This window comes from Salmo salar, chromosome ssa23, assembly GCF_905237065.1.
Source record: "Salmo salar chromosome ssa23, Ssal_v3.1, whole genome shotgun sequence".
In the NCBI taxonomy this organism is placed as follows: Eukaryota; Metazoa; Chordata; class Actinopteri; order Salmoniformes; family Salmonidae; genus Salmo; species Salmo salar.
This window is the reverse complement of record NC_059464.1, coordinates 18,448,799-18,469,526: the sequence shown is the minus strand read 5'-3', so window position 1 is coordinate 18,469,526 and position 20,728 is coordinate 18,448,799. Positions and strand designations below refer to the sequence as shown.

General features: G+C 40.9%; 1 protein-coding gene across 1 annotated transcript in view; it reads right to left on the bottom strand.

Moving 5' to 3' along the window:
• LOC106584146 (BMP/retinoic acid-inducible neural-specific protein 3) overlaps positions 1–20,728 on the bottom strand; it is an 83,246-nt gene that overhangs the window by 30,584 nt on the left and 31,934 nt on the right. The window contains exon 2 of the mRNA XM_014169065.2: positions 151–497. Coding sequence (XP_014024540.1) covers positions 151–362 — 212 coding nt within the window. The 5' untranslated portion in view covers positions 363–497. The remainder of the gene's footprint in view (positions 1–150; positions 498–20,728) is intronic.

Genomic DNA, 20,728 nt, shown 5'->3' with positions numbered 1-20,728 from the left:
TACAATTTGATTTAACTATTGATTCTCCCAACACCTCATCTAGACTACCTGTGGTCTGACTCTCCTGTATATCACTGAAGAGAACTCTGCTATGAGACTCACCCCTTTACCTGTAAACCCCCTACGTATAAACCCTGCTATGAGACTCACCTGTATATCTTGTAGCGGGTGGAGAAGCCCTGCCGGTTCCTCTCGACAAAGTCTGTGTATTCCTGGGAGTGGTGGAAGGGGCCCTTGTCGGACAGCAGCCAGTCCAGGGGCCCCCCAGGGCGGTCGTGGGGCAGGCTGGCCAATGCAGGGGCCCCGGTCAAGAGCCAGAACCAGACCCAGCAGTGCAGGATCAGAAAACCCCATAGAGCCATCAGAGGTTGAGGGAGGGAGGGAGGGAGGGAGGGAAAGAGGGAAGGGATCAGCAGTGGAAGGGATTCCCACACGTGAGCTTACACCTCCTCTGGGATGACAGGTGGATCTGCATTCCCTCACCTCCCCCGGATGACCTGGGAGTGAGAGACATCATTGTCACTTGAGAAATGCATGCTCTTATAATCATCAAGCACCTTCATAATTTTAGAGATCTCATACTGACAAGTAACAAAAAAAATCTGATCTCTTTAGCTCTTATGGAGCAAGTCACTAGACATCTGTTTTAAGACTAGCCTGCTGTTCCATCTCTAGTCCAAGCCTCCCATCTTCCTCCTAAGAGTTGTCAATCTCTCCCTGCAGCTGTGACCAAACCAGATGCTTGTTTTTTTATTAAGTCCCATTACTGTATTCTGATGACAATCTGTCAAGTGAACTCAGCCATGTGACCATGTGTGTGGGAGTGTTTCAGAAATCATTATTCTCAAACAATAGCACAAGACACCAGGGGGTGGGGGGTGGACATGGGAACAGGTGCTTGGAGATGAGAGAAAGAGCAGTATGGAAAGAGAAAGAGAGAGAGAGAGAGAGAGACTGGGAGAAAGAGTGAAAGATGGAGAAAAAGACAGCTAGAAAGAGAGGAGAGTGAGAAAAAGAGAGAAGTGTGAGAGAAGGTGTGTGCGCGCACGTGTGTATGACTATAATGAATTGCAGACTGGGTGTTAGTCGCAGAAAAGTGAATATCCCTCACCGATGCAAACACAGGCTTTATCTGGTTCACAATGTGATCACACCAGTTTCAAAAGCTCCGATTTTGCTGCATGACATTTAATTCCTCAGTGCAGACATCTGTGTATGGCCATACATATTGATGAGATGTGTATGTGCATGTCCGTATGCATGTGTGTTAGGGGCGGGGGGGGGGGGATCTGAGTAAGTACACAGCAGGGAGCCAACAATGGAGCGCAGTTCATTTTAGCACAGTGGTGTTCCACGTAGCAAGGGAGGTAGGGGAGCTATGAAACAACACTGCAACCATTGCTATCCTCAGAAATTCCCTTTTAACTTTGTTTTTGTAGCTGTTGTTAATGTTAAACAGTGAGTTAGCCTTTCAGCTTTTACAATATTCATGCAACAGCAACACTATTTCCACCAAGTCAATTGGACCCCCTGCAGCACGTAGGGTTTACATGGCTTTTTGTAAACATTGTGTAAAAGTGACCTTTGCTTGCAGTGAGGGGACTGTCTAACCTGTTAATATAAGAAAAGAGTACAGGGGTCATGTTTAAAGACGCTTTATTTTATCATCCAACAGGCAGTGGAGCCAAACAAACACTGATTCAGGAAGGAAAACTATTTAGTCTCTCTCTTTCTAGCTGACTTTCTCTCTCACTCATCATCATCATCATCATCATCTCTATTCTCTCTACCTGCTCAATGTGAAAGTCCAGTATGTAAACATTTATCTGTCCACAGATTCAGACAACACCAGCTCTATAATCACATTAACAGACAACACAGACCCAACTAACCAGATTATTATCTGTCTGAATCATCAGGTACACACCATTACCACTTTACAAGGGCATTACTGGATCACATCTGTGCTTGTATATGCAAACATAAACATTACATTTTCAAACATGGTTAAAATGCCATCCTTGAGCTGCAATAAATATCATATTTTGGTATTAGTTTTGTATTTTATTAGGATACCCATTTGCTGTTGCGAAAGCAGCAGCTTCTCTTCATGGGGTCCACACAAAACATGACATAATACATAAGGGATAAACGCTGACTTTCTGTACATTACCTTGGAAATAATGGACGACGGCGCAGGATGAGGCAGAGCCGAGTCCCTTTGTGGAATTCATTTTTCCAAGGTAACATACAGAATGGAGGCATTTATACCACCGTGGCCAAATAAACAATATGAAAGTAAACATTTAGCGGTATAAATACGTTTTTTTACAAGCAAATTCATACTTTCTCATCTTTTGGTTGCTAGAGAACTAATCGTACGTTCGATTAGTTCCATATTTATGGACACGACCCAGTCGCTCGTTCTTTATGTTTCATTGCCATGCTCAGTGGCAACATTCTTATCCATTCCTTGCTGCTAGCTAACCAACTAACTATGGCTACACAGTCACTACCTCTGCAGCCAGAATAACAGCAAAGTTTATTTTGTTGCGTTTGTAAAAGCTGTTTATCCTGCTTATACCACAGTTGCAAAAGAAAATACTATAAGCACCAGTGAAAGCTGCTGAGGGGAGGACTGCTCATAATAATGGCTGGGAAGGAGTGAATGGAATGTCAAACACATGGAACCAATGTGTTTGATGTATTTGATACCATTCCAATATTCCGCTCCAGCTTTTAACATGAGCCTGTACTCCCCAATTCAGGTGCCAACAGCCTCATGTGATAAGCACACATTTACCAGTAGAAATACAATATTTTCATTGATATTTTCATTTACAGTGCAGTCGGAAAGTATTCAGACCCCTTCACTTTTTCCACTTTGTTACGTTAGACTTATTCTAAAATGGACTAAATAGATTTTTTCCCTCATCAATTTACACACAATACCCCATAATGACAAAGCAAAAACAGGTTTTAAAATGTTTTACAATAAAACGTAAATATTACATTTACATAAGTATTCAGACCCTTTATCTTGTTGAAGCACCTTTGGCAGTGATTACAGCCTTGTCTGTTTGTGGGTATGATGGTACAAGCTTCGTGCATGACGCTACAGGCTTGGTGATCCTCTCAAGCTCTCAGGTTGGATGGGGAGTGTCGCTGGACAGCTATTTTCAGGTCTCTCCAGAGATGTTCGATCGGGTTCAAGTCCGGGCTCTAGCCGGGCCACTCAAGGACATTCAGAGACTTGTCCCGAAGCCACACCTGCATTGTTTTGGCTGCGTGCTTAGGGTCGTTGTCCTGTTGGAAGGTGAACCATCGCCCCCAGTCTAAGGTCCTGAGCGATCTGGAGCAGGTTTTCAACAAGGATCTCTCTCTTCTTTGCTCCACTCATCTTTCCCTCAATTCTGCCTAGTCTCCCAGTCCCTGCGGCTGAAAAACAGCCCAACAGCATGATGCTGCCACCACCATGCTTTACCGTAGGGATGGTGCCAGGTTTCCTCCAGACGTGATGCTTGGCATTCAGGCCAAAGAGTTCAATCTTGTTTTCATCAGACCAGAGAATCTTGTTTCTTATGGTCTGAGAGTCCTTTAGGTTCCTTTTGGCAATCTCCAAGCGGGCTGTCATGTGCCTTTTACTGAGGAGTGGCTTCTGTCTGGCCACTCTAACATTAAGGCCTGTTTGGTGGAGTGCTGCAGAGATGTTTGTCCTTCTGGAAGGTTCTCCCATCTCAACAGAGGAATTCTGGAGGTCTGTCAGAGTGATCATTGGGTTCTTGGTAACCTCCCTGACCCAGGCACTTCTTCCCCGATTGCTCAGTTTGGCTGGGCGGCCAGCTCCAGGAAGAGTCTTGGTGGTTCCAAATTTCTTCCATTTAAAATTATGTTGGCCACTGTGTTCTTGGGGACCTTTAATGCTGCAGACATTTTTTGGTACCCTTCCCAGATCTGTGCCTCGACACAATCCTGTCTCGGAGCTCAACATACAATTCCTTCGACCTCATGGCTTGGTTTTTGCTCTAGAGGCGAAAGAAATGCACACCTAGTTAGGCGAGGTGCTGCTAGCGGAATAGAAAACATGAAAAATTAAAGGAGGAGCTGCACACTCTAGGAGCTCCAATGAAATAATTGAATAACCCAATAACCAACGTTTCGACAGACAAGCTGTCTTCATCAGGGTATAATGACAAACACTACTGGGTGACTAGTTTATAGTGTCACAGGACACACACAGGTGTCTGTAATCATGGCAGGGTGTGGCCTGATATCATTGGTTAATTCTCAGAAATAAAAATAACATACCAAACACATTAAAGGACAGCATACGATCATAGATACAATTTGGCTACATAGGCCAACAAACATTTACAACAGCAAAATCACAAGAATGGCTTCAGATCAAAGTCTACGTTGAGACCGAAGGGAGCGAGGGTCTTTAAATTAAAGATCCAGGCAGCGTCTCATTTTAACAAATTGTCGAGGTCACCCCCTCTCCTAGCGAGGGTGACATGTTTGATGCCGATATAATGTAGGGACGAAATCGAGTGGTTTGCTTGCACAAAGTGGGCCGCAACTGGGTAAGTCGAGTTTTTGCACTTAATGGTGCTATGACGCTCAGAGATTCGTACTTTTAATTTGCACTTTGTTTTACCCACATAATTTTTATCACAAGGACAAGTTATAAGATAAATAACTGCCTTAGTGGAGCACATGATAACGCCTTTGCACTGTCAACTGTGGGACCTTATATAGACAGGTGTGTGCCTTTCCAAATCATGTCCAATCAATTAAATTTACCACAGATGGACTCCAATCAAGTTTTGGAAACATCTCAAGGATGATCAATGGAAACAGGATCCACCTGAGCTCAATTTCGAGTCTCAGAGCAAAGGGTCTGAATACTTATGTAAATAAGGTATTTCAGTTTTTTATTTTTAATACATTTGCAAAAATGTAAAAAAAAAATGTTTTGCTTTGTCATTATGGGGTATTGTGTGAGATTATTTCTTTTTTAAATCCATTTCAGAATAAATCTGTAATGTAACAAAATGTGGAAAAAGTCAAGTGGTCTGAATACTTTCCGAAGGCACACAATATCTAGGTCAAATAGGGGAGATGCATTGTGCCATGAGGTGTTTCTTTATCTGTTTTTTTTAAACCAGGTTTGTTCATTTGAGCAATATGAGATGGAAAGGAGTTCCATGCAATAATGTCTCTATATAATATTGCACGCTCTTTTAGAATTTGTTCTGGATTTGAGGACTGTGAAAAGACCCCTGGTGGCATGTCTGGTGAGGTAAGTGTGTTTGTCAGAGCTGTGTGTAAGTTGACTATGCAAACAATTTGGAATTTTCAACACATTAAGGTTTCTTTTAAAAAGAAGTGATGTGGTCAGTCTCTCCACAACTCTTAGCCAAGAGAGACTGGCATGCATAGTATTCATACTGTATTAGCCCTCTGATTACAATGAGGAGCAAGACGTGCCACTCTGTTCTGGGCCAGAGGCAGCTTAACTAGGTCATTCTTTGCAGCACTTGACCACATGACTGGACAATAATCATGATAAAACTAGAGCCTGCAGTACTTGTTTTTTTTAATGTGGTGCCAAAAAAAAGCAGAGCATTTCTTCATCATGGACAGACCTCTCCTAATCTTTATACCCATAGAATCTATATGTTTTGACCATGACAGTTTACAATCTAAGGTAACATCAAGTAACTGAGTCTCAACTTCAGCAGCCACACCATTCATTACCAGATTCAGCTGAGGTCAAGAGCTTATGGAATGATTTGTACCAAATATAATGCTCTTAGTTGTAGAGACCAGTTTATTACAAGCCACCCATTCCAAAACTGACTGCAACACCTTGTCAAGGGTTTCAGTGACTTCATTAGCTGTGTTTGCTGACACGTACAGTTGAAGTCGGATGTTTACATACACTTTAGCCAAATACATTTAAACTCAGTTTGTCACAATTCCTGACATTTAATCCAAGCAAAAATTCCCTGTCTTAGTTCAGTTAGGATCACCACTTTATTTAAGAACGTGAAATGTCAGAATAATAGTAGAAAGAATGATTTTTCAGCTTTTATTTCTTTCATCACATTCCCAGTGGGTCAGAAGTTTACATAAACTCAAATAGTATTTGGTAGCATTGCCTTTAAATTGTTTAACTTGGGTCAAACGTTTCAGGTAGCCTTCAACAAGCTTCCCACAATAAGTTGGGTGAATTTTGGCCCATTCTGCCTGACAGAGCTGGTGTAACTGAGTCAGGATTGTAGGCCTCCTTGCTCGCACACGTTTTCAGTTCTGCCCACACATTTTCTATAGAATTGAGGTCAGGGCTTTGTGATGGCCACTCCAATACCTTGACTTTGTTGTCCTTGACTTTGTTGTCTTGCCACAACTTTGGAAGTATGCTTGGGGTCATTGTTCATTTGGAAGACCCATTTGCAACCAAGCTTTAACTTCCTGACTGATGTCTTGAGATGTTGCTTCAATATATCCACATAATTTTCCTAGCTCATGATGCCATCTATTTTGTGAAGTGCAACATGATGCTGCCACCTCCCGTGCTTCACGGTTGGGATGATGTTCTTCAGCTTGCAAGCCATCCCCCTTTTTCCTCCAAACATAGCAATGGTCATTATGGCCAAACAATTATATTTTTGTTTCATCAGACAAGAGGACATTTCTCCAAAAAGTACAATCTTTGTCCCCGTGTGCAGTTGCAAACCGTAGTCTGGCTTTTTTATGGCGGTTTTGGAGCAGTAGCTTCTTCCCTGCTGAGCGGCATTTCAGGTTATGTCGACATAGGACTCGTTTTATTGTGGATATAGATACTTGTGTACCTGTTTCCTCCAGCATCTTCACAAGGTCCGTTGCTGTTGTTCTGGGATTGATTTGTACTTTTCACACCAAAGTACGTTCATCACTAGAAGACAGAACGTGGCTCCTTCCTGAGCGGTATGACGGCTGCGTGGTCCCATGGTGCATGGTCCCACCTTCAGGCATTTGGAAATTGCTCCCAATGTTGAACCAGACTTGTGGAGGTCTTGGCTGATTTCTTTTGATTTTCCCATGATGTCAAGTAAAGAGGCACTTAGTTTGAAGGTTGGCCTTGAAATACATCCGCAGGTACACCTCCAATTGACTCAAATGATGTCAATTAGCCTATCAGAAGCTTTAAAGCCATGACATCATTGTCTGGAATTTTCCAAACTGTTTAAAGGCACAGTCAACTTAGTGTATGTAAACTTCTGACCCACTGGAATTGTTATACAGTGAATTATAAGTGAAATAATCTGTCTGTAAACAATTGTTGGAAAAATGTATTGTGTCATGCACAAAGTAGATGTCCTAACCGACTTGCTAAAACTAATGTTTGTTAAAAATAAACGTGTGGAGTGGTTGAAAAACGAGCTTTAATGACTCCAACCTAAGTGTATGTAAACTTCCAACTTCAACTACATATGGTTGAATCATCTGCATACATGGACACACAGGCTTTGTTTAATGCTAGTGGCAGGTCATTGGTAAAAATAAAAAAAGAGTAGAGGGCCTAGAGAGCTGCCCTCCGGCACACCACACCCTATATGTTTAACATTAGATAGGCTTCCATGAAAGAAAACCTCTCTGAGTTCTATTAGATAGATAGCTCTGAATCCACAATATGGCAAATGTTGAAAAGCCATAAGATGTAAGTTCAAAGGCTGCACTGAAATATAACAGTACAGCTCCCACAATCATCAATTTATTTCAACAAATCATCAGTCCTTTATGTCAGTGCAGTACATGTTCAGTGCCCTTCTCTATAAGCATGCTGAAAGTCTGTTAATTTGTTTTCAGAGAAATAGCATTGTATTTGGTCAAAAACTATTTTTTCCAACAGCTTACCAAGAGCTGGCAAGGTCTGCTGTTAGAACCAGTAAAGGCCGCTCTACCACTCTTGGGTAGCAGCATGACTTTGGCTTCCCTCCAGGCCTGAGGACAAACACCTTCTTCTGGACTCAGATTAAATATATGACAGATAGAAGTGGCCATAGAGTCATCTACCATTCTCAGTAGCTTTCCATCTAAGTCGTCAATGCCAGAAGGTTTGTCATCATTGAACGACAAAAAAAAAGATCCACCTCTCCCACACTAACTTTAAATAATTGAAACTTACAATGCCTTTCTTTCATTATTTAATTTGTTTTATGCATGAATACGATGGCTCACTGTTCGCTGTTGGCATTTGCTGCCTAAATTTGCCCACTTTGCGAATTAAGAATAGGATTTGGAAATATGAAAATATAGATTAGCCAAATTGTTTTACCTGAGCATGACCCCAAAACGAAGGACTTATTAGCCAGCACTACACTGTTGTCATGGGTAACTGATTGGGCTCATGGGTTCGAGTTCATCACGGAATGGCATGCTTTGAGCACACCTGAAAAGTGCTATTTACATGTGTAAAATGAATGCCATATGCTATAGGACTATTGTATACCTTTTTGTTGGTGACACTTTGATATCTCGATAATATGCAGCTGTTTAAAGGGCAAATCCACAGACGAAATAATAACGGTCGCCCCGCCTCTGTTTTGGCAAAAAGCTGAGGGATGGCCTTGGAGAAACATAACCACTCTCAGATTAATAGACAGAGCTATGGATGCATGGACTGACAATCCTTATATTTTGGGTTCTCGTGGAGTGTGACAGTTGAACTAAGCTCATGAGGCATTTATTATATCATATTCTTCAAGAATCAATGGAAATATATATATAATTTATAAGTCCAAAAATGGATGTAGCAACTACAGATTACCCATTTAAGTCTATCAAAAGTGTGCAAGTTTGAGGATGGATTTTTTTGTTATTAACATAAATTAGACTGCCAAGAGTGGGCAAAGCTGTCAAGGCAAAGTGTGGCTACTTTGAAGATTCTCAAATATATTTTGATTGGTTGGGTTACTACATGAATCCATATGTGTTACTTCATAGTTTTAATGTCTTCACTATTATTCTACAATTTAGAAAATAGTACACATTAAGAAAAAGTTAATGAGTAGGCGTCCAAACTTTTGACTGATACTGTAAATATACACTGTAGCAACACCTCCCATTTAAGCGTTCATGTCTCTTCTATAGATGTTATATCCTTGTATTGCTATTGCTGTATCGTCAAAGGAAAGATCTAAGTGATGGCTAATAATATATGAATGTTTTCTGATGTTACATATATTAATACGGGCTATTTTCAGCCATTTCCTGGGTAGCTTTTCAGTGATAGACATAATGTGACCCTTTTCAGGAAACTAGGTGTATGGTATGTCGTGGGTCACTACTTCACAGCAGAGCCGTTTGAATGTAAACTTAAAAAAAAAATCTAAATCTGTTTTTGGCAGATATGTCTTTTCGAACATATACACTTTCATGTGCTTTAATAACAAACTTGTATGCCATCTGTAAATATGATTAAAATTGTTCAATTACGAGCCTAGTTGGTTAAACCACAGAAAAGGCAACAACCTTCCTACTAGCCAAGATTGACTGAGAATGTGTGGGCTGGAGATGCTGAGTTTGAATTGGTCTGCCATATAGCACGCTTCTGTCTATTTGAGCTGGTCAGTATGTGTAGGTAATCCTGTCCAACGCGGCTTTAAAAAAATATATATGTATATTGCGTAGTAAAACTTAAAAGACTCCACTATGCAAGTATCCATTTCAATAGAATGTCACTGCAACAACTGTTTCAGAGCACTCTCGTCTGAGTGTGCCAGAGTGCAGAATAACTGATGAATTTACAAACGTTCAACACCGGTTGAATATGGCCGGTATCAGTAAATGTTGGCAAAAAAGCATAATTCAATTGTTGCCAGGAGAACAGTTACAGTCACCAATGCTCTGGATAACACGAAAACATCCTAATCAACTCTGCTAGGGTGAGCAAAATGGTCAGAGTTTGGGTCGGGGCTAAAGCTTAAGATGATTCTTATGGCATTGTACACGGTCAGTGGGCCAAGCAAACTGTACAAACAAAACAGAAACAACAGGACGTCTTATTTAATGAAAGGGATTGCAGTCTGACGTGAAGCGTTCATCCATGTATACGGGTAAGTGTCTAGCTACATTTTCATATATTATACATTTCTAATTTTGTCAGAAAGTTGTTTTCATTACAAGTTAAAAGGTTACTATTAGCTAGATAGATGATGTTAGATGGCTGGCCCGCTAGCTAACATTACGTTTATGATCTGTGTGTAGTAATGTTCTCAGAATGCAATTTCGCATTGCCAGTTATAGCCTAATGTTAGCTAGCTAACTACCTAACATTGAACCTATTTGGTTAACTTTAGCTAGCTATGACAATCGGTTTGTATTGCTAGTACTTTATGCATTAGGATTATGGTTTGTTGTTTAGCTAGCATGTCTAAACAAAAGACTCCACTTCGCCAGATGATTACATGACCCATCAAGTTAGCCAGGTGTATCTGACGGCTATCTATTGTATAATAATGCCAAAATATTTGTATCTGGAATTTGTCTTTCAGCATCAGTACAACACGCCTTATGCCTCCAGTCAAAAAGAGAGCTGGCCCAAGCAGGCACAGGTTACACCTGAAGCATGAGGACTTGCAGCGAGTTGTGAACTTCAACAACTACGTAAAGGATAATGCAATGGGGACGCCACCCAACGAGGACACCACCCAAACACTTGTTGGAAAGCTGCTACCATCCCATATGAGAAAAGCAGCGGTGTGGCATCTCTACAAGGAATCGATGACAAAACTTGGTATGTAAAGCATAAACAACACATTTTGATTATTTAATTGACCTCCAACATGAGTGGCACTACTTTTATTGATCTCACAATTTTTGGGGTATTTCCTGTTTTACAACTTCGATGCTCAGGAGCCTGGTGTTGTTGTCGCCAAGGAGCGTTTGGACTCACTCGGAACCAGATTTCAGTTGCTGCCCCAACGCTGACATCCTTTCTCCCAAAGATGGTCTTTCTGTACAAGCACCACCTGGACTGGACACAGCTAGACAAATATCTTTGAGAAGATCAGGGAGTTTTGCGACGAAAAGGCTATGGACGTCACATGCCCTTCACCAAAGTCAAGGGCAGGACAGAAACAGGCTCTCTGATTATAGATTATCTTGTTTATGCGTGGTTCGGACAGACCAGTTCATCACTGGGGGTGAGTTCCCAGTCATCAGCACTATCTGCAGTGCCTCTATTCAAATGACTCTCTCCTAACACACACACACACACACACACACACACACACGCCATACGTTGCTGCTATTTTGAAATTGTATTTATCCTGCTGCTCAGCCACTTTACCCCTGATTGTATGCTCTTGTACATACTGTATATTATTTTCTTTATATTGACACTCTGTCTTTGATATTGGTACTATGCAAGTAATCATTTCACTATACCATTTACACCTTCTTTAGAGAACCATCCACTTAGTAAGATGTGGCTGGAGGTTGTAGAATTTTTTCACATGACCCATCAATTTAGACAAGTGTGTCTGGGTAAGCGTTATCTAATATTTATAACATATTTTTATCTGGCTACTTTGTTTACCTGAAATTTTTCCTTATTTTAGGCTACTACTTTTAGTCTTAATCTTTACTACACTACTCACTGTTTAGCACAAAACAGCTTAACGAGCTTACCAAATCAGTTGTAAATGAGAACTTGTTCTCAACTAGCCTACCTGGTTAAATAAAGGTGAAATAAAAAAATATATAAAATAAACATGACCTCACATGTGAATCCTTAAAGAGACGGGTGGGGTTGGCGTAGAGGGTGTGAACAATGCTGAATGGGTGTAGACAAAGGAGAGCTCTCCAGGGAGGTACCAAAGCATTCAAAGGCCATTTTCTCAAAACTGAGGTTACTTTAAACTATCAACTTTCAAAGCAGAATTACTTTCCATTGTTCTTCAAATGCAGTGTATGATATACCATTTTGTAGTTCTGTTTCTCTGCTTTTATCCAATGTAAAAAACAAAATTTCAAATGTTTCTACATAAGACCGAATCAAGTTGGTCGGTCACATACGGAAAAGAACAAACAAAGCATGAGGGGGAAAAAAAACATTCAGCAGTCCATTAATCAGTTGGTGTGTGTGTGTGTACGCGGCGGGGGTTGAAGCTTTGAACCCATAGGCTTTCCTCTCTCATCCCTTCCAGGCTTTTGGGAGGGAGGGTGGGTAATGAGCCTGTCGTAGTGGATGTAAGCCATGTCCCCAAGCACTCTGGCAGCTTTCATGGCTGGGGTAAGATATTTTCTCTTCAGGTGCACAACTTCAGGATAGTCCTCGTTCCTCTCAAGTTCTTGGCTCTTTCCAGAACAGCTACCTTGTCCTTGAACCTGAGCACGATCGGCCTGGGCCTGTCGCCTGGGCCGGTGGTGGGTTTTCCAATCCTGTGGGAGTGCTCCAACTCAATCTTCCTGTGGTCCATCTTCAGTTTCTCCAAGATCATTTCCCTCACTTTGTCCTCAAATTCCATCCAGGTTTCATGTGGAGATTTTTCAATTCTGTCCAAAACAATGTTTTTCCGCATTAATTGTCCCTTGAGTCTAATTTCTCTGTCATTGTTATCATGGATTCACAAACAGAACTTATGTCCTCCCTCAGTGACTTACAGATTGCTGTCCTCTTGCCATTTTCCTGTTGAAACTCAATCGAGTTGACCCTGGGAGAACTGCAAAATGTTCTTTAGTTCCTGGACCTCTCTGGTCAAGTAATCTACTATTTTATTAGATGACTCCACCAGTATTTGGACACAACACTTGAAGCTATGTTCTTGTTGTTGTTGTAACAACTGCTTGTAGAACTATTTTTGTTTATTTAAAAGATCCTTCAACTATGATAGAGAGACACCACTGTCCTTTACCATGGTCTTTGTCATGGTAAAAATGTAAGCTATGCTGTTACTCCTCACAGTTCCAGATAGGGCAAGTAGCAAGGAAGATGGAAACAGCAACAAACAGCAGGGATATAGACAGTCACAAGCCCGGGACAAGCTGCGTTCAAGCCCTCAAGGAAACCCCGCCAACTTGATAGGCAGCTTACAGTGGCAGCTAGGCTATCTGCTATGGCAAGCAGCTCATCAGAGCCTTAGTCAGCAGGATCCCTGGACATATGGCAGTGGTCCCAGCAACTGATGCCAACCATGTTGCAGGATCCAAACTCAAAAGGTAGCTAGTTACCAAACTTTTTCAATAAAACTCTTTTTCAGAGACTTTCAAAACAACAAACTGAGCTCTCCCTCGTTCCGCATTCAATAGGAAGTGAGATTGTTGTTCACATTCTTTACATTATGTAGATACTAGGTCTATTGCAAGAACACTCCCTGTTTGGGATGTCATAATGCCTGGAGAAGTATTTATCTCAGGAACAACATCAGTATAGCAATCTACTGCTCTGCACAGCGTGACTGCAATGTAGGTGACCTGGAACACCACCATATATAAAGAAACAACACAAGGATTGTCGTAGCCGAGGCCGAGGCCGTGGCTGTGGCTGGGGAGTGAAAGGCAGTTTAATTATTACCAGCCGTAAGAGAGCGAACAAAGGCTCTGGTGGCTCCACTCAAATATTATTATACAGTACACAACGTGGGCCAGCTATTAACCCAGGGCTGTTTGTATCCACCGCACAAAGGCCAGAGATGAGGTGTATTTATGTTAGGCAATGTATGTGTGAAGTGCTCTGGGTGAAAATAATGCAAATGATTAGGGTGTCCAATCGAAAACGCATCTTTTGACCAATGGGTAAAATAATATGTTAACTGTGTAGATAATCCAATGGTCCAACCTCATGTCTCTACCATAATCCATTCAAAACTTATTGTAGTTATTAACCCTTGTAGGATGGTAAAAATTAGGGCAACCAAATCAACGGCCAGGGAAGAAAAGTGGTTAAAAATAGCATTGCGTCAGCTAAACTGGATGCTGTGCGAGAATTAAGTCTACCTGACAGGCTTATCATTGAACTCGTCATCTCTCCTCTGAAATCCGGAGGACATAAAACAGAGGTAAGATAGATTTCGATTTTGAGATATGGCATGTAAATGCACAGTTCCTGTTCTTTTTCGAAGACTTCGCACACAAACCAGATTATCTGTGAAATGTCAATAGAACACTGAGCAAGATTTTTATTTATTTTCAAAGCCTTTTACATTTAATTCAGCTCGTGTCAGGCTTATTTAGTTATTTGCAAAAACAACTTTAAATCGACGACGTAAAATTCTCAAAAGTTTCTACAAGAAAGTTGCACTGCTCTGTCAACAGAGCTCGGTGCTTAATATCAGATGTATTATCTTACGGGATATAATGTAAATGATGTGTGACCGACTGGCTCGATTCGGTATTATGTAGCAAAATTTGAAATTGTGTTTTTTTTTTACATTGGCTAAAAGTAGAGACTCAGAGCTAGAAAAAGGTATATCATACACTACAGTTGAGGAACAATGGGAAAGTAATTCTGCTTTGAATGTTGATAAACGTGTAACCTCAATTTTGAGAAAATGGCCCTTGAATGTTTTGGTACACCTACTGGAGAGCTCTTTGTCTACACCCATTCAGCATCTTCACACCCTCTTAAGCTTTAACCCCACCCATCTCTTTAACCTCTCTGTGGTCGGTGGGACGAAATCGTCCCACCTACGTAACAGCCAGTGGAATCCTGTGGCACGTTATTCAAATACCTTAGAAATGCTATTACTTCAATTTCTCAAACATATGACTATTTCACACCATTTTAAAGACAAGACTCTCGTTAATCTAACCACACTGTCCGATTTCAAAAAGGCTTTACAACGAAAGCAAAACATTAGATTATGTCAGCAGAGTACCCAGCCAGAAATAATCAGACACCCATTTTTCAAGCTAGCATATAATGTCACATAAACCCAAACCACAGCTAAATGCAGCACTAACCTTTGATGATCTTCATCAGATGACACTTCTAGGACATTATGTTATACAATACATGCATGTTTTGTTCAATCAAGTTCATATTTATATCAGAAACCAGCTTTTTACATTAGCATGTGACGTTCAGAACTAGCATACCCCCCGCAAACTTCCGGTGAATTTACTAAATTACTCACGATAAACGTTCACAAAAAACATAACAATTATTTTAAGAATTATAGATACAGAACTCCTCTATGCACTCGCTATGTCCGATTTTAAAATAGCTTTTCGGTGAAAGCACATTTTGCAATATTCTAAGTAGATAGCCCGGCATCACAGGGCTAGCTATTTACACACCCACCAAGTTTAGCCCTCACCAAAGTCAGATTTACTATAAGAAAAATGTTATTACCTTTGCTGTTCTTCGTCAGAATGCACTCCCAGGACTTCTACTTCAATAACAAATGTTGGTTTGGTCCCAAATAATCCATAGTTATATCCAAATAGCAGCGTTTTGTTCGTGCGTTCAAGACACTATGCGAAAGGGTAAATAAGGGTTAAGCGCCCGACGCGTTTCGTGACAAAACATTTCTAAATATTCCATTACCGTACTTCGAAGCATGTCAACCGCTGTTTAAAATCAATTTTTATGCCATTTTTCGCGTAAAAAAGCGATAATATTCCGACCGGGAATCTGTGTTTTAGTACAAAGAGAGAGAAAATAAAAACATGGTGTCGCCCCGTGCATGCGCCTCAGCTCATTGTCCTCTGATAGACCACTTAACCAAAGGCGCTAAAGTTTTTCAGCCAGTGGCTGGAATTACATCATTCAGCTTTTTCCCGGGTTCTGAGAGCCTATGGGAGCCGTAGGAAGTGTCACGTTACAGCAAAGATCCTACATTTTCAATAAACAGAGCCAAGAAGCCCAAGGAATGGTCAGAGAGGGTACTTCCTGTACAGAATCTTCTCAGGTTTTTGCCTGCCATATATGAGTTCTGTTATACTCACAGACACCATTCAAACAGTTTTAGAAACTTTAGGGTGTTTTCTTTCCAAAGCCAATAATTATATGCATATTCTAGTTTCTGGGCAGTAGTAATAACCAGATTAAATCGGGTACGTTTTTTTATCCGGCCGTGTAAATACTGCCCCCTAGCCCTAACAGGTTAAGGATTCACATATGAGGCCATGTACTAAACAACAAAGATTTCAAGGCTAAAGACTGGTTTATACTACAAGTCTGTTCGTAAATTTAATCTGGAATGCCAGAGTGTGCTCTGGGCATTCATAAAGATGTCAGATTGTCCGTTTATAAATTCAGAGCGTTTCTCTCTCGGAGAGTTCAGAGCCCACACTGGATGCTCTGGCCGAGGAGTAGGGTTGATCCGACCGTTCTGAACTAACAACTGCAGTCAAGCACCTAAGCTAACTGGCTAGCGTTGGCTAGTTTGCCAAGTATTTCCAGACACAAATGAGATAATTGCTCACTCTGAGCATTTTACTCAGCCTAGCAGAGCTTGTTAGGTGGTTTTTATGTTATCCGGAGTGTTGGTGACAGAAACTGTGCTGCTGGCAACAATTTAATTACGCTTTTTTGCTAATGTTTACTGACACCGGTCATATTCAACGGGTGTTGAGCGTTTGTAAATTGGTCAGTTATTCTGCACTCTGGGACACTCAGACAAGAGTGCTTTGAAATCGGAGTAGATAGCCAAAGTGAATTTACCACCTACGTCTATCGACAGTTGTCATAGTAACATCATGAACATTCTATTGAAAGGGTTACTTGCATAGTGGAGTCTTTTGTTTAGACATGTAGCTAGCTAGGTAAACAATGAACCATAATCCCAACTCATAATGTTACTACCCTGCATGAATCTGCAGGTAGCTAACCAACCAGGTTCAATCTTAGCCAGCTAACATTAGCCTATAACTAGCAATGCAAATGAGATATGAATAATATTACCACACAGATCATACACATAACGTTAGCTAACGAGCCAGCAAGCTAACGTTAGCTAGCTAGCTAGCTAATAGTAAACGTTAACTTGAAATGAAAACAACTTTGACAAAATTAGAAATGTGTAAAATCTAAACATTTTGCTAGCTAGACTATCTTACCCGTATACATGGATGGACGCTTCTCCCTCTCTGTCATGGATGCCATGCTTGCCCTTAGTTTGAAGATGTAACAGTAGTCCGGAGACAGCTGTTTTATACAACAGCCTTGCGTGCATTTTCTTTTCAAATCTGTATATTTTCAATCAAACACCAGAATTTTCTCCATCTCCTTAGCTATCATGCTCTAAATCCACTGATTTAAAAATGTGGTCCTCCAGAAAGTGGAGGGCAACACTTATGCAGCTCTACTATGTGATATCTGTAACGCCCTGGCCATAGAGAGGGGTTTTTGTTCTTTATTTTGGTTAGGCCAGGGTGTTACATTGGGTGGGTGTTCTATGCTCTGTTTCTATGTGTTTGTATTTCTTTGTTTTGGGCCGTGTGTGGCTCCCAAATCAGGCACAGCTGAAGTTTGTTGCTGTTGATTGGGAGTCACACATAAGTGCATGTTTTTCTGTTGGGGTTTTGTGGGTAATTGTTTCTGTTCGTGTTACTGTGTTTAACGTGACAGGACTGTTTTGGTTGTCTGTTTATTGTTTTGTATTGTATAGTGTCCGTTTTCTCAATTAAATATGACGAACACTAACTCCGCTGCGTTTTGGTCCGCTCTCTCTAAAGGCAACCATTACAATATCTTTCAAAAAAGCTGTGTTAGAAAGGATTACCCACACATACTGACCAACTCATTGTCACGTCCTGACCCTTGTAAGATGTCATTTTCTATAGTAGAGTAGGTCAGGGAGTGACAGGTGGTGTTTTTGTGTGGTTTTCTATGTTATCTATTTCTATGTGGTTATTCTAGGTTTCTATTTCTATGTTGGGGTTTTTGGGATGATCTCCAATTAGAGGCAGCCTTTCCTCGTTGTCTCTAATTGGAGATCATATTTAAGTAGGGGTTTTTTCCACTTGTGTTTGTGGATTATCTTTTGAGTAGTGTTTATTTCTCTCTGCGTCACGGTTTGTTGTTTTGTTATTCAAGTTATTTGTGTATTTGCAACGTTTCATGTAAATAATAAATATGTGGAACTACAACCATGCTGCACTTTGGTCCGATCCTTTAGACATCCGTGACACTCATGTTATAGACAGAAGCGTGCTACCTGGCAGACCGATCCGAACTCATCTCTCAGCATATCCAGTCCACTCATTATCTCAGCCAATCATGGATGGCGAGAAGATTGCTGTCTTTTTCCATGGCTAAACCAACTAGGCTCGTAATTTAACAATTGTATTAGTTTTTACAGATGGCATAACGTTTGTTATTAAGGCACCTGAAAGTTCACATGTTCCAGAATGCATTTCTGCCCAAAAACTTTTTTAGAGTTTGTTCAAATAGCTCTCCTGTGAAGTAGTGACACGTGACACACACCTAGTTTCCTGAAACGAGTCACAGACAAAAGCTTGGACACACCTACTCAACCTACAAAATCAAATTAGCATAATACAAACATTCCCATCAAAATCAGTCTGTTTAATCTAGAGATATGTTATTTTGCATGGGCTGCCTCTCAATCCACCGCATCTGCCAATAGCGGCCTTCCGCATCTGCGGTGGAAGGTGGCCGAGCTACAGTGGTGTTTGTCAGACCATGAGACATCCTGAAAATCGTCCTTCTCATGAAAACGTCTGTAGTATCCGAATGGTTTAGCCTACAATATGGCCAACTAATCTGACCACTCTTTGGAAAGACTAGACTCTCACGAACACGGTACTGCCGATCTGCCAACTTCTGTCTGTAGCATCCGAACACTTTGGGCTTCACACTAATATGACCCCTCTATGGAAAGGTGAGACTGTCATGAACATGCCAGTTGTTTTGCTCTAGGATAACAAAGCTGATTTAGAGAAAACATTTAAAAAGTCCATATACAGTATATCGTGAATCGCCCATTCATTAGAAACCTTTTTTATATGATTTTTAGGTCATATCACCCAGCCCTAGTTACACTGACTGAATTGACCAGCAATCAGCACAGAAGTACAGATTTGAATATAAAATCATATTACATTTTTTTATGTTTTGAGTTTGATTAGGTTTTATTCTGTTCAGTTTTAGACACAACAGGACAAGATTATTAGAATATAGTTGAACTATAATAAACTTCTATTGTCTTCATTATCATTGTTCATGCAGCGGAGTGTACTAGTAGCTAGTGCTGTAAGCCTTGAAAAGGGGCCAGGGATGGTTGGTTCTATAGCTCTGTGACCCATTTACATGTCCCACAGAGGATTGCCCTAAATGCATGCTAAATAATCATATTGATTATTAATAATGCCATTAATTCACGTAATCTCTACTCCGTTCTCACAGAACATTTCTCAAAGAGCTCATGTTTTATATATTTCCTTTATGCACGCTCTAGAGTCTTTACAGTCACCTGTTATAGACCTAGGTATAAAAGTAGAATTGTTATGAACACACCCTTCTGTCCGTCTCCAATGGTTTGAACAGCATGCTAGCCTGTCCACTTTGTTCAGATGCTTATATCAAGTGGCCCAACTTATTTCTCAGAACGAGAATGAGTTACCAAATCCTTATATAATAGTTGTTTTATGGTCATTGGACATTTAACAAACAGACAATACAGCTAGTATAACAGTCTGTGGCTAAAATGCTGCTAGCGGTACATGGTACCGCAATGCTGCGCGCAACAGAAACTGATCATTCATTTTCCAGAATCAATGTTAATTGATACTCCCGTTTTAGTAGGGTCTGCTCTTCACACAATGTAGGTTCTCCTCTATTACAGTAAAATAACATCTCAATGTGTTTTGGTGTCCATATGAGCTGTTGGACCAAACCTCAAATGCAAATAGTGAGTTGAAAGAGAGAGAAAGAAAAGATATTTAATTTTTGTTATTCTGAGTGGCAGGAGGAGGAACTTGGTGTGTGAGTCTAAATGGGAGCGTGAACAGTCACAGCAAAAGGAGCGAAGGAGATGAGACCAAAAGACAACATGAGAACAAGCGGCCATAAACTAAAAATAAAATAAACCTTGATTCTTGCAATACAGGCATTTGGAATATTGTGTTAAAACATACAATCGAATGAAAATAATTAATTTGATATATCGCCCAGCCCTAAGTGTGACATTACTATGCAACTACTACTACAGCTACTTCTAAAGATCTAAGGTCTGTCTCGAATGCACCCGTCTTGTTGACTGACACTTACATCCAGAGACTGTTTAACCAACAGTGTCAGACCAACCGCAGTGTTTAGACAGTCTCTTCGCACTCCCTCTCGGCTCAGAGAAGATACTGTACTGTTGTATGCTTGATGAGGTTTGGGAACTCCCCAACCTAATCTGTCTAAAGCATTCCACCAGTCCCATTCAGAGGAGAGAGAGAGGGATCGGGGGGAGAGTAAGTGAGTGAGTGAGAGAGAGAAGAGAGAGTAGTGTTTTTCAGAACATCTGTTCAGCCACTCTACCCATTAGGACACCGGAGCCATAAAGATGATGCGCCTTCCCTTCGCTGGCACTGGAACTATGCTAATGTAGGGATGGCTCTCACTTCGTGATATCTCCCAGCTTTGAATACACTTGAAGGCAGAGGGAGTGAGGGAAGGAGGGAGAGAGGAGGTAACTGGTCCACTTTGAAACTTGTCTGCGAGCCATCCCCAAAAGCATCTTCAAAGTGTGGAAGCACGAAGTGATAAACTTTACAATCTCCC